Source organism: Hippoglossus stenolepis, chromosome 5 (assembly GCF_022539355.2).
Source record: "Hippoglossus stenolepis isolate QCI-W04-F060 chromosome 5, HSTE1.2, whole genome shotgun sequence".
NCBI lineage: Eukaryota > Metazoa > Chordata > Actinopteri > Pleuronectiformes > Pleuronectidae > Hippoglossus > Hippoglossus stenolepis.
The window spans coordinates 1,843,816-1,865,441 of record NC_061487.1 but is presented as its reverse complement, the minus strand read 5'-3'; the positions used below and the strand labels follow the sequence as shown (position 1 = coordinate 1,865,441).

Here is a 21,626-nt window from a genome sequence, read left to right as displayed (position 1 = left end):
TTGATAATACAGAGACAATAATATGGTGGGAGGTGATGGTAGAGTGCTGATCAGGGCAGGGGGCAGAAGGGCAGGGAGTGAGGGGCAGATTAAGCAGAGAGGACAGGGCAGGGAGTGGGGGTCAGGACCCATTGGGGGCCTGTGAGCCAATACAGATTACTCACGCTTAACCTGGACTGAAGCGGCTTAGCACCGACCAGGACACACAGCTCTCCATTCTATTCTGCTTCACTCAGTGGCAGACCTCCCTCTGGATACCCCCAATAGGTTGTCACAAGCCTTAGGGGTTTTCATTTGAGCTTTGTTTTGTTTTAATAGTGAATCAGAATCTCAGAATTCCTTCCAACAGGTTAAAATGTGAGCTTTAAGTCAGGGACTATTGAATTCTTGGGGACATTTTTCCATATTATGTACCGAATACGTTCAGGATGTTGTGCAGATGAACTTAGATCTGAGTGACCAATCACTGTATTATGACAGAGTTAACATTGTTTTACTGTTTTTATTTCTGTTTGGTCAGATAGCAGTGAACAAAGGGTTGGTGGTTCCATCCCCGTCTTCCCCATCTGCATGCTGACGTGTCCTTGGGAAAGATACTGAATCCCGATTGGCCCCTCATAGAAAAAGTGCTGCACATAGATGTACTGTATGAAAGTGTGTGTGAATGGGTGAAACACGGTTGGATAAAGTGGTTTGAGTGGTCATCAAGGCAAGAAAAGCACTACATAAATACAGATAATTTACCATTCAAACACCAACCAGGGCAAAACTGTAAATTATATCCACAGAAAAATACTTTGATAGGGTTAGGGTGATGATGTATATTTTTAACCCTAACCCCCTGTTTTTTGTTGTGTGTAATTGTAAAATTGTGAAATCTTCTACAGATATTTTCTGTTATTTAAAACTGGCAATGATTCAGATTGCTTGTTTTGCATTGCCTCAAGGGTTAAATCTGATCCATCACTATGTTAAACAGTAGAGATAATCTCATGAATTATGTCAGTTTTTTGAAACAGTATTGGAAGAAGTGAAATCATATTCAATGAAAGCTGCACACTTTGAGGCTACAAGGATTGACTTTCAAGACTATTTTTAGCACTATAAGAAGTAATCTGAGGGAAGTCAAGCAGTGGAGGCCATGAGAAGATCCAGGGGGTGCTGCTTATATATGATGTAACTCTGATGATGTAAGCTCTTCCTTGCAGTTCTAGCAACAAGTGGGAGAGGCTCTCATAAAAGTTTGCCTTCACTTCCACCCCTGCTATTTCTTGCCTCTGAAAGATAATAATAAGATTATCGTACGCACACTACACAAAATGGCTGTGATAGTGAGGACAGCCATCATCCTACAACAAAGGAGGATCAGGCAACCTGGACAAGATGATTGGAACTTAGAGCTAGAGGAGATAACGGTCCACTGTCCCCCGGTCATCTTCCATAACATCACAGATGAGTCCTTTTATGATGTCTTCTTGATGTGGAACTAGATCAACCCTACCTATCGATGCCTGATAAGCAGAGCGAGAGGAGCATGTTGAGGCATCTGGAGAACTCCGGAGGGTCTCCAGAGTTCAGTGCATGTCTGAATGCAGCTAAACACAATACTCTGGACACAGTCACAGGAAGAGAGACAATTCTTTCAGGAAATTGCACTTTGTCATTGTGTTCAGCAGAAACTTTTTAGAAAGGTCATACATTGGTCAGACTCCAATGAAACTGGATCCTACATTTCCCAGGATGCAACATGATGGTGTCTTCTTTTTTCCACTTTCCCCTTTTCCAAATGCCATATCATACCATATCATATCATCCAGAGCCACACAGAACATTACACACCTGTTTACACAGGCAGAGCAGAACTGACCATGACAAGTCAAGTGATTTCATGTGAGTCTCAGCAGTGAGGTCTTAAGAACCACTCAAAGACACTTGCAATATCTACAGTTAGGAACACACACACTCTCTGCCTCTCTCTCTCTCGCACACACACACACACAAACACACACACAGTGTTCCACTGATTGTTTGACTGGTCATTCATCAAGTTAAGGAGCTAGAAAAAAAAGCTTTGAGCTAATAACAAGCTAACAACATGATAATGAGTTGATAAGGTCTGGGTGTCTCTGAGGCCTTTTCTGCTACAGCCAATTAGTTAGCACCCAATGGGACGTTGCTTCTTATTAACAAGGTGTCTGCTGGGTGGCACAGTGTCAGAGCCCCCACCCTCAGGTTCATTGAAAGAGGCTCACTTGAAATGAATGTTACGCAGAACCCCCTCAGCTCTGCTCCATGGAATACTCACATTTTCAACGGTTTGTTGTCATTAAATCATCATTTAACACGATGGTAAAACAACTATCTAGTATTAAGGTGATTATTTAGGTTTGTAAGTTTGCAATGCTGTTTAAAGGCTTAAGGGGCACAGAAATACATCTGGCAAATTATTTAATTTCACTTTTTCTGATTTCCATTAATTATTCTTTTTCTCTTTTTTATTTTTTTATTTGAGCAAGTATATTTGCTAAAAATATTTCTAAAAGTCTTTCAGACTTCCATTTTCCCTTCATTCCATTCAAAGTTGGGAGAACCTCCTCAATAATACAGCCTGTGTCCAAAAATGAAGCAAGGCCCAACTTACAAAAGGAGCCTCACTCGCCAGCTGTCACAGTAATACCATTTCTTTCTCAAAGCATGCCAACAGCTTAAAGCAATTTTTGACATAGAATGTTTTCTTTTGTGCAATTCAATGCATAAACTGACGAGATGTTACTATGGCAACTTTTTTCAATTCATGATTGGATCTTCAAGCTTTTAAAAATGTATATGAATTTCTAACTGATTTCGTGAACTGCAAATGATGTAGGAAATCATTCCAGTTGATCCAAGCAGCCTATGTATGTATATTATTTGGGGTTGCCACTGGGGTGGTAAAATTACTAAGACATGTCGTTGTTAACAAGAAAAGGATATGAGGACTAGAGCAACCTAAAAAACATATTTTGCTTTATAGTGTTCATCCATTCTTCATTAATTTATACTCAGAAATTATGTTTTATAAATCAAAGACGCAAAATAAATTTTGACACAGATAAAATAAGCTCAAATGGAACTTTTTACATAAAATAGAAATCAAGATGAAAAAGTCTTTAGAGCTTCTACCATTTAATTCAAAAGACTTGAAAACATTCCGTAATTGAGAAGAATGCTTAATGGATTTTTTTTTTTTTAAGAAAGGAGGTTTTCAAATGACTGTGTATCATCACATATATAATCCAGATTCATCACAGTCTTCATGGGACATTTATTAAAGGGCAATGCCACCCTTTCACAGTTATTACCCTGACAGTTATTCAGTACATCCATCAACACCTCCACCCCCTCTATCACCCTTACACAACTGTCAGCCACCCAAACAGAAACACAGACAGAGGTAGAGAGACACTGACTGTGTGGGGGGGCTAAATAGGTCTATTTACAAGCGCTCAGAGGGAAAAAGGATCAGAGGAAGAGAAGGAGAGGAGAGATAGGGGTTAGACAGAGAGAGTGATCTGAGCGCTCTAATTGCAGCATGGAGAGGGGTGGAGCTTTCAAAGACAAGGACATGATGCACTGTAAAACAATATGTGAAGCTGTGACCAAAGGTATTTTTCCAGTTTAATATAAAGTAAATGTGACCTTTGACCACTGAAATCGGATCCGTTTTGTAAAAGTGAAAACTGGTCAAAATCTGAAGAAATTCCCCACAGGCAGACTTGAGATATGTTCAAGAGGTCAAGAAGATGATTTGTTAGGCCACTCTGACCTCAAACTTTGACCACCTAAATCGAATCACTTAATCCAAGTCCAAGTCCAAGTTTTCACCAAATTTGAAAGGATTCTTTTGAGGCATTCTTAAGATAACAGTTCAGGTGTTCCTGATATATCTCATTCACAAGAACATGAGGTCACTGTGACCTTGAGATTTGAACTTTGATCACCAAAACCTAATTACTTAATCTTTGAATCCAAGTGAACATTTGTACAAATTAAAAAGCAATTTCCCTCAAGTTGATGTAAACATTAGCAGAAAAGTAGATTTTTACGTCCACTGCAGATTTTAAATTAGTGAAGCAGCCATGAAAAAACCCTTCAAGGCCCTTCAACATTCTAAAATGGAATTATTCTTTTACTAATTATAGTGGTTTACTAATGATAGATTAGTTGGTTTGATTAAAGAGATGAGAAGATTTTTACAGTGTGTAAACAGGGTAGGGATGGAGTAGAGGTGGGGGGGGTTGATCGAGGGTTGGTTGGTGGAAAGTGATCTAAAGCACTGTAATTGCAGGTGGTGTGTTGGTGAAAGTGATTTTGTATCCCAGCACATCCCAGCATGTCTTTGTGGCTGTCACATAAATATTCTACCAACCCCTAATTTAACCATCAGCTGTCACCCCATCCCACCCCACCGGCCCTCTCTCTGTGTCTCATTAGAAATACTACGTTGCTGACCACTGCTGCTGATTTTGATGATGCTCAAGAGATAATTAGCAGATAATTCAAACAAGAAATGTTACCCCTCCACTCCTTTCTTTTCTGTCACATCCTAACTTTCTCCTCCCTTCGTCCTGCTCTCTGAGGAAAACAGAAATGGATGATGATGGATGGATGGATGGGGGGTAATAGATGAGAGACGATCATCACTGGGAGCTTCTGTCAGCTGTGACCTTTGCAGGCTGAGTGACCAACGAGAGAGCAGAGTCATTACCAGCCTTTATCCCTTTGTGTGTCTGTCGCAGCCCCGCTGAGAGGACAATAGCGCTGTCATTTAGGGAACCACTGCTAAACCTGGGGTTCAGGACCCCGGGCGGTCACAGGATAATTTTTATGGGTCATAGGATATTCATGTTTTAGCTTTTTTTTGTTTCTTGCTGCTTTCACAGAACTACTGTCTGCTATAATTAATTCCATTGAACACCATGAAAAACGCACACTCATTCTTCTGTTGAACTGTTCTCAAGTGTAAATGTTACTTAGAATCACTGTTTTTAACACAAATAAAATGTCAGATTTGTTGAACTGTTGTTGATTCAGATGAATATTGTTTTTCCTCCTGAATCTTGCATAATTTTTTACATCTACACTTTGAAAGGAATGCATTGATGTTCTTTGACACACACATATTCGAGAAGAGGGGAAGACACTTTTTGTAATTAAAAAGGTCTGATGTACTACAAATTCTGTCACTCTGACATACATACCCATTTTATTCAATTAAAAAGCTACTGCCTAAACTGCATATGGGAACTGATGCAGAGATGCTCTACGAGGGCTGATTGAGGGGGATCCATTCATTTAATCACAAATATGATATGAAAACACCAGGCTGTGAACCATATATTGTATCGGACAGGGATACCTGCATTTTTAAAAGTTTTATCATCCTGTCTGACACTAGAATATCAAGTGATTTGAATTACTGAATTAATGGGTACAATAGAACACATACAGTATTATCAATGTACTTACATCTGTTTAACTGTGCTCCTGGGTTTGAACAGACAGAAAGCTGGTGGTTATCTGTGTGCGTCTGTGTGAGATGTGGTTGATGAGCAGCATCAGGTATGATCAGCAGCATCATGCCAGCTTGCAGGCAGGTTTGAACATGTAGTGAGGACCCCAGAGTCTAGACACCCCTCACGGTGTCTGAGTAAAATCTCACAGGATAGACAATCACCCTCTTACTGCTTTGGCATCACATTACCCATGAACAATCCCCATGATGGTATTTATGGTCCTCCAACAACATCCATTAGCTCCTGAATAAAATAATATCCATAACCTTTAGAGAAATACCTGATCAAATTCACTGTAGGGTACTATGATAAATGTAAGTACCTGTTTTGGGGATGCTTTTGATTTTTTTTTTTTGCTTTATGAGATATTTTAACATAGAAATGGTCTGTATTTATATTTAAATTATTTATATAAATGTATGATATGTATAAAATGTGTAACATTGACATTCAGAAGTAAACACTGCTGTCTGATGCCATAGTACCAGGCCAGTTATATCACCAGCCCTCAGCCACCACTGCTGAACCTACTGTATAGAAAGAGAAGCATGGCCATAAACACTAGTGTGTTCTCAGTACACTGTTTTATTGGTGCCCCGTTGCCAGTGATGAACATGAAATCTGAGATGCTGAACAGTTACACAGTTCAATTATTTGTGTCTCTTTGACGTTAGAGTCATTCTATGTAATGACCATGTGACATACACACTGAGGGAACATGTATCACAGCAGACAACCACTCCTCTGTGCCGTCCCTCTCCCGTTTCCTCCGTGTCCTCATCCTGCGTCTCCTCCTCCACCTCCTCCTCTGACACGCTGAATCCTCCTCCACAGCGACAACAGTATGTGTACGCACACTCATCTGAAAAACATGAAACTATGTAAACAATATATACCTGGTATATATATCAGTCAAAAGGTGTATTAGTGATGCCAATGGAGGCTAGTCTGTCAAGGAGAATATTATGAGAAATGGTGTCAAAGGCTGCACTTATATCAAGGAGGAAGAGAATAGTTAACAGTTCGGAGTCAGCTGCCACTGATATACATCTCAAACTTAGAGGACATTGGCTGCAAATTGAGTTACTTAAATATTTCTTCATCATTTTACAACACTTCTTGTGTGTGTAAATGTTTTAGAATATTCAAACCTTCTGATTATTTTGAGGTTTATGCAAAAATATTAGAGAATTGTGTGTGTGTATGTGGTGTGTGCGTTTACCCTGGTCCCAGGTCATGTCCTCCAGATGGACTGTAGAATCTACAGGCCAATCCTGTTTCAATTCCTGGGCTGAAAGAGCATTGATTCAGCATTATTATCACAGCAACTGCTGTGAACACTTGTGTCTTTTAGGCCTGCACGATATTAGGAAAACATGCGATATGCGATAATGTTGTTTAATATCGCGATGGCGATACATTTTTGATATATCGTGCAGCCCTAATGTCTTGACTTTTCTAATTCAGAGTCTAGATGAGGCAAGACCACAACAGAGTGTCAACACTTAAAAACTGCAGTTACTGACAGTTTCACATTTTGCTCTATGATATCAAAAGCAGCCTCAACATTGTTTTCAAAAGTACAATTCACAATTTGATAAAACCTTACAATCAAGATCTTGAATTGTGACTGTGTTAAAAAGGTAATGATGTGATTCTTTTGAAGAACATCTCCCACCAAACTGGCAGCAAGCTTACTGGACTTTCCTTGTCAGGGTTACAATAATAAACGTGGTTAAGCTTATGGAACCATCATGGTTTGCTTAGATTTAGGCACAAAGGCTCCTTTGTTAGGTTAACATAAAATGTATGATTCTAAAATAATAATTTCTGAATAAGACTTGCTGTATAGAAGTGTATGGAAAACTATATTCATCCCTCCCTCCCTCCCTCCCACTATTCCGTTGTGGGTTAGGGTTGCACAGGGCTGGAGCCAATCCCAGCTGATGTTGGATGAGAGGCGGGGTTAACCCTGGACAGTAAAGATTTGAAACAGGAAGTGAAGTGGCTTAAGTGGCTTGTTAATATATTTACCAAGAATAGAGCAAGTTGGTCAAAATCTGAAATCATTAATTGATCCTTATCACCTTAAGATACGTTTGGAAAGCAAGGCCCAGGTCACTACACTGCCCACACAAGAATACAGCAGAATCTTAGTCATCGATGGATGGATGTAAAATGATAAAGGGATGAACTGACAGATAGAGATGTTCACAGACATATTTTTCACAGTTCACTCCTGAGGAAAGAGTCATTATCAAGTTGTACAGTCCGACAGTGATAATGACTTTGAACCATGAATAATTAGTGTTAACTTTGCTTGGGTTTTAATTAGCATGATGAATAACTGCAGCTGCACTAGTGATAATTTGAAATAGGATAAATGAAGAAGAGGTTGAAGCTTTCAGGGAGAATTTACTCATATATACCAATGGAAAACAAAAACATATTTTATTTCTTTCAGTTTTTTTATCAGCAGGATGCTTGATCGTTAGATCATCTCTCTTGATATAACTGCTTTCTTCTGATTGCCCAATCTGTTTCTGTTTAGCAGTTTGTAACTTTGTTTAGTTAAGTGCTATATGATGAACTGTTCTTATTATACATGAAATATTTGTATATCATACCACTGGTGGTCTGTGTGTTATGCTAGTTGTGGCTAATGTAGCCTGGACTGTGCGGCAGAGATGAGGAGCAGACTAGAGGTCTAACACCACACACAGATTTCACACCCCAACTAACGCTGCCCTGATCAAGTTAGTAAATTTGTTTTGTTTTATACAATTTTTATTTACATTTGCAGTCGGACTTCCCAACACAACAGATTTGAAGTGTTTAATATTGTCTTTTTAGTTTTTCTTACATTTAGATAAATGGTCTGTGGGACAACATATATGAACAGTATTTCTCAAAGTAATCTATTGTAAGCTGGTGCCTAAACGAATCAAAGATTTGTATAGGCACTATAATTATACCCAGCTAGATTTTTAGTGCAGTATACCTTCATAAGGTAGTTTGTCCGCCTACTGTACTGTGTGTCTGCATTAGCACCCAGATTCTTTGGGTATTATTCCATATATATATATTTCCCATGCATTATCCCAGTGAAACATGACGTCCTACCTCTCCTCTGCAGGTCATACCGTCTCCTGGTGGCCTCGTCGCTGAGGATCCTCCAGGCTGCATCAACTTCCAGAAACTTCTTTACACCAGACTCAGCTTCTGAAGAACACTCACCCCTAAGACGGTCTGGGTGGTACTGTACACACACACACACACACACATACATACAAATATTCATACTAAAAAGGCTTTAATTTTGAAATGTACTTGATTGTTCAAACTTGTGGCTACTGATGGCTCATTATCTACAGCTGAAATTCAGAATGTGTTTTAAAGCTGAACACAGACTTTGTTGGATTTTAGTTTCTAATATTTTACCATGTAATTATGTCTTTATAGCTAGTGTGAACAGGATAGATGTGTGTGTGTGTGTGTGTGTGTGTGTGTGTGCTCTATTAAGAAAGACTTGAGAAATATATACGAATTTTGGTATAAATGCTGAACTAATTTTTCACATTTCAACAGGAGCTGATTCTTCTTTTTCATCAGTCAGATGTGACTTGTGTTTGGGCTTAGCTTGGACTGAGTCTGTGCCTTTTATATAATTAACTCAGACACTATAGAAACACTAGTATGTAGTAGCAGTTGCTTTGTACTATCAGGCAGCCGGACAGGTGCGTGGTGTGTTTACCTGTAAGGCCAGCTGCTGGTATCTGTGTCTGAGCTGCTGGACTGAGTCTGAGGGGCTGGCTCCCAGCACAGCATACAGGTCCTTCTTTTCTGCTTCACACATCCCTGCTCAAGCACAACACTAACATCACACTAATGCATCAACACAAAGCTCTGCTGACCGAGCTTATGCATCACAGGGTTGACAGCTGCATGTGGTGCATATATAAAGAGACAACCATCTGTTTAAAACCTGCCTGATCAGTGCAGGGTACAAAGGTCATAGGCCACTTTAGATGCACTCCTTTAAAACACAAAGCATTTGTAAATGTCAGAACTGCAAATGACTGAAGAGTAGAGACGATCATGAGATCTAATATCTAAAGCTGTTTTCAGACATAACCTGCACAAGAACTCCGGAGACTTTGGTCCGGACCTTCTCAGCAGTTTGCCTTTCACACATGCTTGTACACAACAGCAACACATCCGACACACAAATCATTGCATGTCTGAAAGCCGCTTAAGTTACATATCAAGAGGCATCACTTGGTCATTTAACACTTCTTCATGTACAAAACAATAAAAAAAATAATGTTTGATTATGACCAGGATCCTATATTTATAGTTATTCACTTGTATCTTCTTTCTAATCCTATGTAATGTCTTTGTTAAAAGAGCTATACAAATAAATGTGTTGTTGTTATTATTGTAATTATCATTAATGAATGTGAATCACTGTTATGAAACACAATCATATACTACATACAACTTCTAAGTCAGTTCCTGTGATAGCAGCTTCTGAAATGAGAACACGTGTTATATTTGACCGCTCACAGGGATGAATTTGACCTGAGACAAACGTGATCACTGGAAGTCTCCACATAGAATTTAGTCGGGAGGACGCGCAGCGAGATTTGATGGAGCCGCTTCGCGATTCTCTCTCTCTCTCTCTCTCTCTCTCTCTCTTCTGACACTGATTCCTCAACGCAAAAAACCCGTAAGATATCTGAATATCTTTGATTTATTACCTAGGACATCAGGGCTACATCTGATTGGCCAGATATATTAACCTGCAAGGAAAACAATTGATCACAGCTGAAGCAGTCCTTTGCGATATGCATGTTGACAGACCATCACATACTGTCAGCACAGCCCTCAGGGACAAGCTGATATCAGTATCTAGTTACAACAAATAGTTTATATTGTTTTAATTTCACAAGAAGATCAACAGATGGACAAAATAACTGTTAGTTGCAGTCCTTTACATAAATTACAATAGGAACATGTCGAAGTTATTAAGTCTAGGAGCGTGAGCTTATGATCCCTCCGCTTAACGGTCCTGGGTACTATGACGTTCAATAGTGACGAAGACATGTTTCATCCTGTCTTCATCTTTCTCTGCTCAGAGTCTCACTTACCTTAAAAACACGTCTGTCACCTGAGGGACCACATTGTGTACAACTCTATTATGAGTCCCCCTAGAAACAAGCTGTGTTTCTGGAGTTCCGCCGCAGACGACTTCCTGTTGATTTTTCATGTCCTCTTTGAAATAAAAGTACGACGGAGTATTAGGGAAATATTGGAGAAAAAAATCGGACATTTGGAGAATAAGGTCATGATATTACCATAGTCGTAATTGAGAATAAAGTTATTATATTACGAAAATAAAGTTTCAATTTATTGAGAAAAAAAAAGTCATAATATTATGAGAATAAAGTCAGGATTCAATAAGAAAAAATCATATATTAAAAAAAAAATACTTAAGCAGCAAGGAGAGCCCAAGCTTGTAAGTTTAACTCCTCCTGGATCGAATATGTTGAACCAATCTCATTGTTTGTTGAGAAACTAAGGACCCCCTTTGAATATCACTCAGATGTAAACAATAATAACCTCACAGTTGACCACTACATGTCATTTCCTCTTCTGCAAAAGAGGCATTTTCCTCAAAGCCCCTGTGGGATAGACGGATCTTCTGATATTCATGCATTATACCACAAAGATGAAAATTATGACTTCATTCCCGTAATATAATGACTGTATCCTCAAAATCTCAGATTTTGGGGTTAGTGCCTCTAACACTTTGTAAAAGTACAGGAGGCCCTGATCTTGTATTAGGTTTGTTTTTTTGAAAATTAAAACAAAGAAAAGTCAGTAGTCTCATGAAAATAGTCGAAATTTTGACTTTATAGATCTCTATGAAATAAAAAATGTTCAGTTTTAATTAAGAGTCCCTGTGTTATTTGTTCATTTTCCTTTGCCAAAATGTCAAAAAACTATTTCATTTACATCATATGTGTTTCTTTTTCCTTCCTGTAAACCGGTTTCAAATATTTGAGGACTCATCATGCGCTCAGGGTCATTTGCTTATTTTGCAGCCACTGAAAATGCACCGCTGGCTCTAGATCTCAACTCAACATATATGGCACCACACCCAAAAACCACTTTGTCTTCTTGTGTTTCATCCCTGTCCAAATTATCGGTTAAATCCACAGGCGAAAGTGGTGGTGAGACAATCACTACAACAGGAAGCAGGTTGTTGTCATGACATGTTGGGCTGCTACTGTCAAATCTATTTACTATTGTAAATATGTACCAGTCCCAGCAACAATATTGTGTTTTTACTGGAGGAAGTATGAGGAATCATACAGGACTGTTTTATGGGTAATTCTAAAGTATATTTTCTTTTTCTTTTCCTTTTCCAAAAGGAAAACCTCTTTTTTCATGCGGCCCTAATCCTTGTTTATATAAAAGCATCTACAACTCTGAAAGACAGACAGAAAGTACCAAAATACAAATATACATATAAAAATTAAATGAATCAATTTATTTTCAGTCACATAAGAATTTTCAAATGTTATTCATGCTACATTTGACCATGTCTGTATCTCTATTGTTACCATTTAATCTACTAGCCTACAGTTTAAATGTGCGTAAAGGGTATTTATTTGAAGATTGGTGTCAAAGTGACATGATATAACAGCTTTCTCTTCCAACGGTAAACTGATCCAAAAAACAATACTATTAAGTTTACACATCTGTACTCATTTAGCATCAGGACCACATCATATTTGTCATCTATTTCCTGCGGAAGCTGAGATCTTTCATCGTGTGCAGCAAGATGTTGGAAATCTTCTATCAGTCTGATGTAGCCAGTGCACTGTACTTTGCTGTGGTCTGCTGGGGAGCAGCATCGGAGCCGGTGACACCAACAGACTTACTGTAACAAGCTGATTAAGAAGGCTGGCTCCATCATCGGCTGCAAACCGGACTCTTATGAAGTGGTGGTGGAGAGGAGGGCACTGAACAAACTGTTATCCATCATGGACAATCACGAGCACCCTCTCCACCACCTAGTGGACAGACAGCGGAGCACTTTCTCCAACAGACTGGTTCAGCTCCGCCTGCAGCAAGGACAGATACAGGAAATCTTTCCTGCCCACAGCAATAGGACTGTACAACTTCTCACCTCTGTCAAAAGGTGAACCTTCAAAACCATGAGCCCTATAGTTTCTGTCCACACCAAAACTCTCTGATTATTCCTGCAATAACTGAATACATTTTTTTGCACATATTATATTCATATTCATTTTTTACTGCACATCTTTTAGTCATTTATTTTATTAAGTCATGTTCAAACAACTACTGTAATTTTGCACGCTTGTCTCTTTAATCATATTTTGCATTTAACCTTTAGTTCTTTGCTCTATGTGCAATGCCCTTGACATGCTGCTGTGATACAATAATTTCCCAAAAACTGGGATCAATAAAATACATTTATCTATCTATCTGTATCTATCTATCCGAGTCATGCACATTCTAACTTGGTCCAAAACCAAACAATGGCAATGATCCATTAATGCAACAAAACCAATTTTCTTCTGGGAAATGTCCAGAAAAAGAGATTTGAATATATTCTAACTATGATCTTGGCTTTCACCCTGACTTTTACCAGTATGCCAGCTATGATCATAGTGTCTCTGCAAAACCAGGGAAATAGCAGCCAGGAATAGAGCAGAACACGCCGACAGGATCTGCGTTAATAATCCTGACAATCATGGAAAGCTTAATTTGGAATTGAATAGAATAGAAGAGGTGACACATTGACACCTTTATGATCTGACTTCCTGTCTGTCACTCACTTACAGCTCCAGATCACGAGTGGAGGGGGAGGAGAAGATAGACACGGGGTGACTGACATTGTTGTGCAGTTCATTATTTCTCTCAATTAGCCAAGTGACAAAATATGCAGTGTCACAATAGGGGGCTGTGGTTATCACTTTATTAATAACAAAGATTTATTCTGTGTGATAAAGTTCGGCACAACTACCATGAAATGAACTCTGTGCTTATATTGATATCATGTTTCAGAGGTGAAGGAGTCCAAGACTGCATTTAGAGGCAGCACACTTCAAGGCTTAGATCATGAATCTTTATTTACATTCAAAGTATTTAATCGGAAAACAGTTCTGCTTGGTCACAGCTCTGCTCGACAGATGAACCCAAATGCAGGACAGCATGCACCAGGTGAGGCGAGCAGTGTGACCATCCCTCCAGAACCTGAGGCACTGGCAGAGATCAGCTTAATCTCATCCTTCTGCATGGAAATCACAGAAGGTTGGTAGCCAAATTCAAAAGGCAAGTTGTGTGGACAAGGAGATATCTGATATACCTGAATCCCTGAAGGTTAATTGCTTTGCACAACAGGAAAGAAGAAGAAATGTGTCAAAAAGTAAACACTACTATAAATAGTAATAACAATAAATAAGTAGAAATACATATGAGCATAAAGTAATGTGTGTGGTAGAATCTCAAGGGTTCTGCTCCTTCAAATACTTCCTGGTGAGAGAGAGCCTTTGGTTTAATATATTTGGGAGTGGGATAACAAGTGAAGTTGGTATAAATTTCCTCATACAGACAGACAGACAGATTGGAGCAACAAAACAAACATTGTGCTTTTACTTTGGTGACAAATTTCTAAAGACGAAGTGATTCTAGATGGATACTGCTGCCATGACGGATATCAGCACCCTCGACACTTGTGCATGTCTGTGTCAGTCTGTTAGACTGGCAAACAGACAAAACATTTCGATAAAAGATTTGCCAGGTATGGGCGGCTGTGGCTGAGGGGTAGAGTGGTCGTCCTCCAACCTGAAGGTCGGCAGTTCGATCCCCAATCTTCCCCATCTGCATGCCGAAGTGTCCTTGGGCAAGATGCTGAACCCTGAATTGCCCCTCATAGAACAACAAAGTGCTGCTAATAGATGCACTGTATGAATGTGTGTGTGTGTGAATGGGTGTATGTAAAACTGTACTGTAAAGAGCTTTGAGTGGTCATCAAGACTAGAAAAGCTCTATATAAATACAAACCAAACAAGGTGTGGTATGGAAATTAATACTGAAAAGACAATCAGCAAAGAAGGAGGAACAAACCTGTGCACCATCATCAGTGAAGAAAGGACAAAGAGGGAAATCCTTTCTAGAGCTGTGCAGACAGTATTATGAGCAATACCCTTGTCGCGTGACAAAAACATCAGCTTCAAAGTCAAACTGAAGCTCATGCCTGTCATTGTATTTCTGTCTTTTGATATGCCTCTGAGATGTATAACCTGACAGCGGATTTACAAAAGAAAATCCAAGCAAGTCATGGGCATTTCATACACAGATCGTATCACCAACGACGACATTGACAGAATAATCAGCAACAAGTCGGGCGGTTTGGAGACCTGGTGATGGAATCAATTGGTACACAGCTCAGTGCAGTGCCTGCATGACCCTGTTACAGGATCAGCAACATTAACAGTACGGATTTGTATATATACAGATATATAATACTAATTTTGATTGAATAAAACAAATAAAAAGATTTAAATGTCCAAAAAGAGTCCAGCACCTCTGTGTGCGTGCGTGCATGCATGCAGGCATGCGTGACTGCTGACTAGCACTCTCAGATGTAGAGCAGCTGTTCATTAGAAATGTGTGAGCTCAAGAAAACACACTGAAGTTAATAACAGCAATCTCTGGCTCATTAAAGACAGAAAAGAACAACCAGGCAGAGACGACACCAACACAACACACACACACACACACACACACAGGCCCGTCTACCTGCTTGTGATCACAAACTGTTGTTAATTAAAAAAGACAATAAAAATGTGATAAACAAGCAGAACAATGCAGGCAGCTACAGCATGTCAGTCAGACAGAATCACTGACCCACACGTTTGATTCCTTCTCTGCACCTCGTGCGACTACACACACACACACACACACACACACACACACATGCGCACACACACCTCATGGAGAACAGCTGCTCATTAGAAAGGTGTTAACTAAAATAATAATCATCAACATTTTTAAAAACAACTACATAAAGAGCTCTCTTGTTAACTGAATGCACTGTTGCTGTTATTGTCTATTAATAGACAAAATGCACACCAACCACAAACTTTATAATAAATAAACAGAAATATTTTTTACTGCTTCATTTAAAATTGTTTTGTTTGACAAAAAGGCTCAGAGGTCTGAACATATCTGGATTCCTAAGTATTACAAACCAGAGGGAAAAACCGTGGGGTGACCAGACTTTTAGTCTCGTAGGCAGCATGGCTGTAGGGATGAAGGGATCTCAGTTGTTTGATTCATTACTTCCATTAATGACTTTTAACTCGCCACATAAAATGTATTTAAATTGAGCTTCAAGTTTTGTCCCCCTTCTCTTTGTATGCTTCCACTTTGGGATTTATCTTTGTAAAAATGTTCAGAAAGTCAAGGAAATGTTGTGGGTTAGGGTTAGGGCTAGGGGCTAGGGGTTAAGTGCAGTGATTGACCTTTGTCTGACTTTTTAGACTTTTAGCCCATTTTCACCTGCATTAATATACCTTTTGGCTGATCTAATTAAATTAGATAGAGCTCGAACATTACATTACATTTCATTCAGCTGACACTTTTATCCAAAGCGACTTACAGTAAGTGCATTCAACCATGAGGGTACAAACCTAGAACAACAAGAATCAAGCAAGTACAATTTTCTTCAAGAAAGCCAAACTACAAAGTGCTATATGTAAGTGCCATATAAGTGCAACTAAATATAGTGTTTATTTTTATTTTTATAGTATAGTCGAAAGAGACGTGTCTTTAGTTTGCGGTGGAAGATGTGTAGACTTTCTGCTGTCCTGATGTCATTGTGGAGCTGGTTCCACCATTTAGGAGCCAGGACAGCAAACGAGTGTTTATCTCGCAGTGAGGGAGCAACAAGCCGATTGGCAGATGCAGAGCGGAGTGAACGGGCTGGGGTGTAACGTTTGACCATGTCCTGGATGTAGACTGGACCCGATCCGTTCGCAGCACGGTACGCAAGTACTAATGTTTTGAAACGGATGCGGGCAGCCACTGGTAACCAGTGAAGGGAGCGGAGGAGCGGAGTAGTGTGAGTGAATTTAGGTAGGTTAAAGACCAGTCGAGCTGCTGCATTCTGGATGAGCTGCAGAGGTCGATGGCACTAGCAGGTAGACCTGCCAGGAGGGTGTTACAATAGTCTAGGCGTGAGATGACCGGAGCCTGGACCAGAACCTGCGCCGCCTTCTGAGTGAGAAGGGGACGTATTCTCCTGATGTTGTGCAGCGTGAATCTACAGGAACGTGTTGTTGCAGTAATGTTGGAAGTAAGGGAGAGTTGACAGTCGAGTGTCACACCCAGGTTCCTAGCAGTCTGGGTGGGGGCTACCACGGAGTTGTCAATGGTAATAGTAAGGTCATGGGTGGGAGAGCCTTTCCCTGGAAGTAAAAGTAGTTCGGTCTTGTCAAGGTTAATTTTCAGGTGGTGTGCAGACATCCACTGAGAGATGTCAGTCAGACAGGCAGAGGTTCTTGCTGCTACCTGTGTTTCAGATTGGGGAAAAGAGAGAATTACTTGGGTGTCATCAGCGTAGCTGTGGTAGGAAAATCAATGTGAGTGAATGACAGAGCCGAGAGAGTTGTTGTACAGAGAGAAGAGGAGTGGACCCAGGACAGAACCTTGACTTACCCCAGTAGTGACAGGACAAGGTTCGGCCACAGATCCTCTCCAAGTTACCAAGTGCGGTCTTTGAGGTAGGATGAGAGCAGGGAGAGAGTAGAGCCTGAGTCACCCAGATCCTGAAGGGAGGAAATCTGGTGGTTCACTGTGTCAAATCCAGCAGAAATGTCTAGAAGCATAAGAACTTATGTTCTTATAAGTTATTATGCTCTCCTACCAGCATAAGAACTTATGAGACAGGTGGGTGAAAGAGAAAAGCGAAGGGGATGAAGATGAAGTTGATGGAAATGTATTTACAGAAGGTGGATTTGAAAATGAGGATCATATGTCATCTATCTGTTTTGTACAGTAGTTGACAAAGTGGCTTGGTAGAAGGGTCTAAGGAGGAGGGTAAGGGGGGGTCAAGGAGGTTGGAAAAGATGGAGAACAGGTTTTTGGGGTTCGAAAATGAGGATTGAATTTTTTGTTTGGTAAAAAGAGCTTTTGGCTGCAGAAATAGAGGCAGAGAAAGAGGAGAGAAGAGATTGATAAGTGAGCAGGTCATTAGGGTGTTAAGATTTTCGCCATTTCCTTTCTGATTCTCACATAGTGGCTCTGTCGGCGCGCACCGAGTCAGACAACCACGAAGCTGAGGAGGACTGAGAGTTGAAGGGAGGGCTGATAAAACAGAGGAAGCCAGAGAGGAGGGAGGGAGGGGGCTAATGTTGCGACGGACAGGTAAAGAGTCTGTTGAAGTGATAGGTTTGTCAGTTTGTGAGAGTGGGAGAGAGTAAGAGATAAAGAAGTGGTCAGAGACATGAAGTGGGGTTACAGTGAGGTTAGATGTAAAACAATTCTGGTGAAAATATAGTCAAGGGGGTTACCAGCTTTGTGAGTAGGAGGGGAAGGACTGAGTGAGAGAGCAAAGGAAGAAAGTAAAAGTAATAGGTCAGATGACTTCTCTGTCTGGATGTTGAAAGACAAGTGGAGGGCCATTTTCTGGGATGTTCGATAGGAGGACGTCTAATTCTTCCAAGAAATCTCCAGAAGGACCTGGTGAACGGTAGAGAAACAACAATTGTTAATTGTACCGGATGAGTAACTGTCACAGCATGAAATTCAAAAGACAGTGGGGTAAAATGTGGCAGTAGAGGTGTAAATGCACTCAAGATACAATGAGGACTGCTTGTGATCCAATCGCACATTCCTAACCCCACATGCATTTGCATATCTGCCACAGCATAAGTTTAGCAAAACTCACATGTTAGATGACAGCCAACTGTGAGGCCCACTTGAGTTGTAAGTGACAACATGTCTGTATTTCCAGGTCTTGAAACAAAACCTAGCCTTTTTAGCCACGAATATCATTTAAATATTTATCTACACATTAAATATTTATCTACACATTCACAGATATGTAAACACACAGATGTATCTACATATCACCTCCATGCACTTGTAAATCTCATGATACGTTTATAGATTTGTTTACATGTTTACAAATCTGATTCCATACACATAATTTCTAAATACACATTTGCAGATAACTGTACATATTCACAAATTTTAGCACACATTTGCAGATTATTTTAAACATTTAAAAATCTGATTCAAACACAGATTGAGATAGAGTTAGACACAGTTCTCCACACACACATGCACACAACTGGCTATACAGACAGACAGAGACAAAGTTCTTGTCAAGCTGACTCCACTTGCACTGTTCTGAGATCAGGTATGTTGCGCTCATTATATGTATGTAATCTGTGGAAACTACTCGCACATTAGAAAATTACTACAACAGTCTTTTCTTCCTCAGTGTTGAGAAGCAGTAACGGGTAAATGAGCATATGAAGCTGATTTATCATATGTTTGCAAGAATATTGTTACACAAGTTGAGCAGATAGTTCTGTTTTTTGCGTTGCGAGCAGGACGCAGGCACAGAGAGAAGGTGCTGGGGGGGTGACACAATACTAGTGACTGAAGCAGAGAATTAGAAGTTAGCGGTTTAGCTGTGAACTAGCATTTAAATATCCACTTCAGGCTGTTTGTCAGTTGATAAATGTTAAAACTCCTGAAGAACCTGTACTCTCACTGATCTCATTTGTCCTGGCTGCAAATCCACTCTCACATACCATGATCCACCATCAACAACTGCTGTTAAGAACTATGAAAACAGGATGATAAGTTTCAGGATAATTCATTAATTTACTCACTACAGCTACAGTATCTTACAACCCATATGAAAGGACTGACTCAGCACCAATGTCACACACTTCCGGTGAGAGACCCCTTTTAGTCAGTGTGTTCGAAGCTGCATAGGCCCACCTCACAGTTATAAGATAACACCCCCTTGGTATTTCATAGACATTGTGAGGACCCCACCTCGCTGCTCTGCTTGCCTACGTGTAAAAGTCACTGCTTTTGGCACTTTTATATCTCAGCTACAAGCTCATATAGGATGCAATGGATAGCCAAACATGCTGTGTGCTGCCTAACCTTGCCCTACACTGCTGTGTCCACCCTGACTCACAAAGCCCACCTCAACTCAACTACACACAAACTAAACTGTAAATGCAGGGGACTGCAGACTACCAGTGCATGGAAACACACTGAAGTGGAAAAAGACCTCATCTCATCTTCACCTCAGCTCAGTGCCATGCACACACACACACACACACTGACTGTCTGCCCGCCACCTGCTTCCCTTGTGTGTGTGTGTGTGTGATTGATGATGGGTCGCATCTTACTGTGCTCTGAAACACTTCACTGATTTAAGCTGCTGAACCAGCAAGAGACTGTCTGTGCATGTGTGTGTGTCGCAGTGACACTGAGCCAGAGAAACACAGCTGGTCAACAGAAGTTCCCAGGCAGCTGCTTCCTAAATAAAGTGTCGGCCCACTTCCGAACCCAGAATGCCTGCCAACTATTTTAGCAGGTTGTTACACTTATGTAGCTCATTGTATATGTTTCAAATTGTAATACTTCACAATAAAGTACTGTGAATACATGTGACCCATTATTGAAACATTTAAAATTAATGTGAGGCTAAAGTTGAATATTTTCATAGTTCTAGTTTGGTGCACCAAGTCTAGCTCTCTTTGGCTCTCATAGCTCTTCAAATCTTAATTTCCTCTGTTTGCCATCTCAAGATTAGCCGTTAGATTCAAGAAGCTTGTTAGAGCTTGTTAACTATATGGTATGATTTGTCAAAGCTGAATGACTCAGCCTTATCAACCAACCAACCATGTGTTGAAAGTGTGATTGTATTGTTGTCTAGTGCTTTCGACGAAGGGTTGAAAAGTACATCTACCACAACATTTAAATAAATATTGATATAATATTGAAAGTAGACTTACATTTAAGCAATTATAATTTCATGCACAGATGATTCACTGTCGTGTTCCTATCCTTTGTGTTTTTCCTGGATCAGCTGGAGAAGAAGACACGAAGCAGAGCAGGTGCTTGACGGTTGAGGCTGTGGTCAGACTGAACACCAGGGTTTGAGCAGGAGTTTAGAGACAGAAGGGCGAGCTAGAGGAGGCTGGACAGGACTGGCTGGTGAGAATAGACTTGAGGCACAAGAATACAGGAATCGACAAAGAGTAAACTACAATTACCGCACTGCAGTTGTATGCCTCCGCCGACCAGTGCAGTTTCTGTGCACAGATTTCTACATACTTTTTTTTCCAGATTCATATAAAGTTCCTTGTAGCCTTCACCTTTGACAACTGGAACATAATCACTTTATCTTTGAGTCCAAGTGACAACTGATCAATAGTTAAAGAAATTCCCTCAAGCAGTCTTGAGATATCACATTCAAGAGGCCAAAATCATATTGTTTGAAGCCACCATGGACTGATTTCTAATCAGTTCATCTTTGATGCATTTACAGTGAAAGTTTGTACCAAATTTTAAGACATTCCCCCAAGCTGATCTTAAGATATCATTTACAAGAAAAATATAAACATACTTTGTGAGGCCATCATGACCTTGACCTTTGACCTTTGGCTACCAAGATGAAATCCCAGCTCAACTGAATGTTTGTGCCAAATGTGAAAGCGATTCCTCCAGCTGTTTCCAGAGATTTCGCATTCACAAGGCAAAATATGTTCTTTGTGAGGTCACAGTGGCCATGACCTTTGACCTTTGGCCACCAAATTCTGTTCAGGTCACACTTGAGTCCAAGTGAATGTTTGTGCCAGATGTGATGAAATTCCCTTTGGACATTACTGATATATTGAGTTCAAAACAACGCAAGGTCATGTGACCTTGACCTTTCTACATTTGACCACCAAAATGTAATCAGTTCATCTTCGACTCCACGTGAATGTTTGTACTAAA

At 40.1% G+C, this 21,626-nt stretch overlaps 1 protein-coding gene and 1 long non-coding RNA gene across 4 annotated transcripts; both read right to left on the bottom strand.

Annotated features, from left to right (window-relative positions):
- Positions 1-6,120: 6,120 nt before the first annotated feature.
- On the bottom strand, positions 6,121-10,802 carry dnajc24 (DnaJ (Hsp40) homolog, subfamily C, member 24). Of its 3 annotated transcripts, XM_035157894.1 has the most exons (6): positions 10,706-10,785; positions 9,545-9,591; positions 9,310-9,413; positions 8,679-8,814; positions 6,778-6,846; positions 6,121-6,417 (listed from the first exon to the last, which is right to left on the bottom strand). In XM_035157894.1, exons 3-6 carry the CDS (start codon positions 9,409-9,411, stop codon positions 6,206-6,208), a joined length of 519 nt encoding a protein of 172 aa, XP_035013785.1. In that variant the 5' UTR covers positions 9,412-9,413; positions 9,545-9,591; positions 10,706-10,785; the 3' UTR covers positions 6,121-6,205. The 3 variants fall into 3 exon arrangements, with proteins under 3 accessions (XP_035013785.1, XP_035013782.1, XP_035013784.1); XM_035157891.1 differs by lacking the exon at positions 9,545-9,591 and having other exon boundaries at positions 10,706-10,802; XM_035157893.1 differs by lacking the exon at positions 9,545-9,591 and having other exon boundaries at positions 9,310-9,429; positions 10,706-10,796.
- A 6,093-nt stretch (positions 10,803-16,895) lies between these two features.
- LOC118109875 lies at positions 16,896-20,759 on the bottom strand. Its single transcript, XR_004696864.1, has 3 exons — positions 20,642-20,759; positions 17,313-18,335; positions 16,896-17,165 (listed from the first exon to the last, which is right to left on the bottom strand). It is a non-coding gene; the product is annotated as an uncharacterized LOC118109875 (long non-coding RNA).
- Positions 20,760-21,626: the final 867 nt, after the last annotated feature.

What these genes read in the sequence shown, in the direction of transcription:
- dnajc24 (XM_035157891.1), bottom strand. Translation starts at nt 9,411, where the DNA reads ATGTGTGAAGCAGAAAAGAAGGACCTGTATGCTGTGCTGGGAGCCAGC. An exon ending in ACCAGCAGCTGGCCTTACAG is followed by an intron (nt 8,815 to 9,309) that starts GTAAACACACCA and finishes GTGTGTGTACAG; the next exon opens with TACCACCCAGACCGTCTTAG. An exon ending in GTATGACCTGCAGAGGAGAG is followed by an intron (nt 6,847 to 8,678) that starts GTAGGACGTCAT and finishes ATGCTCTTTCAG; the next exon opens with CCCAGGAATTGAAACAGGAT.